Source organism: Pygoscelis adeliae, unplaced genomic scaffold, assembly GCF_000699105.1.
Source record: "Pygoscelis adeliae isolate BGI_AS28 unplaced genomic scaffold, ASM69910v1 Scaffold226, whole genome shotgun sequence".
NCBI lineage: Eukaryota > Metazoa > Chordata > Aves > Sphenisciformes > Spheniscidae > Pygoscelis > Pygoscelis adeliae.
Genome location: NW_008824983.1, coordinates 1,849,242 through 1,850,701, shown reverse-complemented (window position 1 = coordinate 1,850,701; position 1,460 = coordinate 1,849,242). Strand labels below are relative to the sequence as shown.

General features: G+C 54.1%; 1 protein-coding gene across 1 annotated transcript; it reads right to left on the bottom strand.

Annotated features, from left to right (window-relative positions):
* Positions 1 to 2: 2 nt before the first annotated feature.
* On the bottom strand, positions 3 to 553 carry HOXA11 (homeobox A11; the record flags this gene model as incomplete). The annotated part of the gene is made up of 1 exon (XM_009325750.1): positions 3 to 553. A coding segment is annotated over exon 1 (474 nt), but the record flags the coding sequence as incomplete, so codon positions are not given.
* Positions 554 to 1,460: the final 907 nt, after the last annotated feature.

The window sequence follows — 1,460 nt, the reverse complement described above, 5'->3', positions numbered from 1 at the left end:
GGGTAGTCCGCCGAGGCCAGGTTTTCCGCCGTGCCATAAGCCGTCTCGAAAAACTGGTCGAAAGCCTGGGGTAGGACCCCGTTCCTGCCCACCGTGCTATAGAAATTGGAGGAGACGTTGGTGCTGGGGTGGTAGACGTTAGCTGTGTTTTTGCCGAACATCTCGCCCATGCTAGCAGTGTTGGTGGCAGGCAAGCAGTCTCTGTGCATGATCTCCTCTGCGGAGTAGCAGTGGGGCAGATTGTTCCTGGGGTGCCATTTACTGGAGGGATCAATGGCATATTCCCTGAAGGTAACTTCTCTCACAGGTTGGACCTGGGGTAGGTTGGAGGAGTAGGAGTATGTCATAGGGCGAGAAGACGGGGTCTGGGGCAAAAAAGAAGGGAGGCTGGAAAAATCAGGACCCGAGACGTAGTAAGTACAACTTGGCAAATACATGTTAGAGGAACAAGGAACACGCTCATCAAAATCCATCATTAGGGCTACCTCGGCTTCTCCGCATTAGCTGAGCTTAACATGATTCTCTAACGCAGCTGCCTCTTTGAAGCAGATCCGTGAAGTAAGAGATGGGGAGACGTAAGCTGACGTGGAAAGCTCTCCCCGGCGGCGGCAGGGAGGTGCGGTCACGTGGCCCGACGTTGACATTGACGAGCGGCGGGTCCGGGCCCCGCTCCCTTTGTGGCCATCGCCGTCGCCAGCGCCTAAGGGCGAGCCGAGCGCAGGTTGGCCCGGGGGGTAGCCTTAGAGGACACAAAGGCGCGTTGCCACCGCCCCAGACTTAGCCGCCCGGCCCGTGGCACCCACTGGCTCTGGAGTAGAGAGGCTTAGCAATCCCCCCAGGGCTAGGTGAGACCTTTCTGTTTGTTTGTGTGCTTGCTGGGGCGTTCGGCGGCTCGCTGGCAGGCTCCGAGAAGGAGGGCACAGGAGAGATGCAGGCACGGTTTCTTCGGGAAAGCTGCTTCCGCGCAGGAAACGCTCCTGAAGAAATCGGCAGCGGTGTTTTTTTTTTTTTTTTTTTCTCCCCCCCCCCCCTTTTTTTTTTTTTTTTTGTTCTTTGTTCTTTAGTTTGTTTTGGTTCGGTTTGGGCTCCCACCCCCCCGAAAAAAAAAAGAAAAAAAAAAAGAAAAAAGCCCTCTCCTCGCAAGGGTTTTCTGGAAACGTTACTAGGAAGAATGTGCCAGGGTCAAGTCTGTACTGATTTTCATGGTGAATAGATTACATGCTTGCATTCATGTTCACTTCCGAAGCGGTTAGTGTCTTCCTTCCCTTACTTACATATTAACCTCAAATACCCCGCGCGGCTTCAGCCAGGCTTTACTGGAGGTAGTTAACAATGTCGGGTTCCCAGGACGCAGGTTCCCTCTCCTCACCCCCTCCAAACCGTCCCTTGCCTCATTCGCAACGCCAGAAAGCCCTTTAAATTGCAGACCACGGAGCTAGAGTGTTTGCTGATCTCTCCGC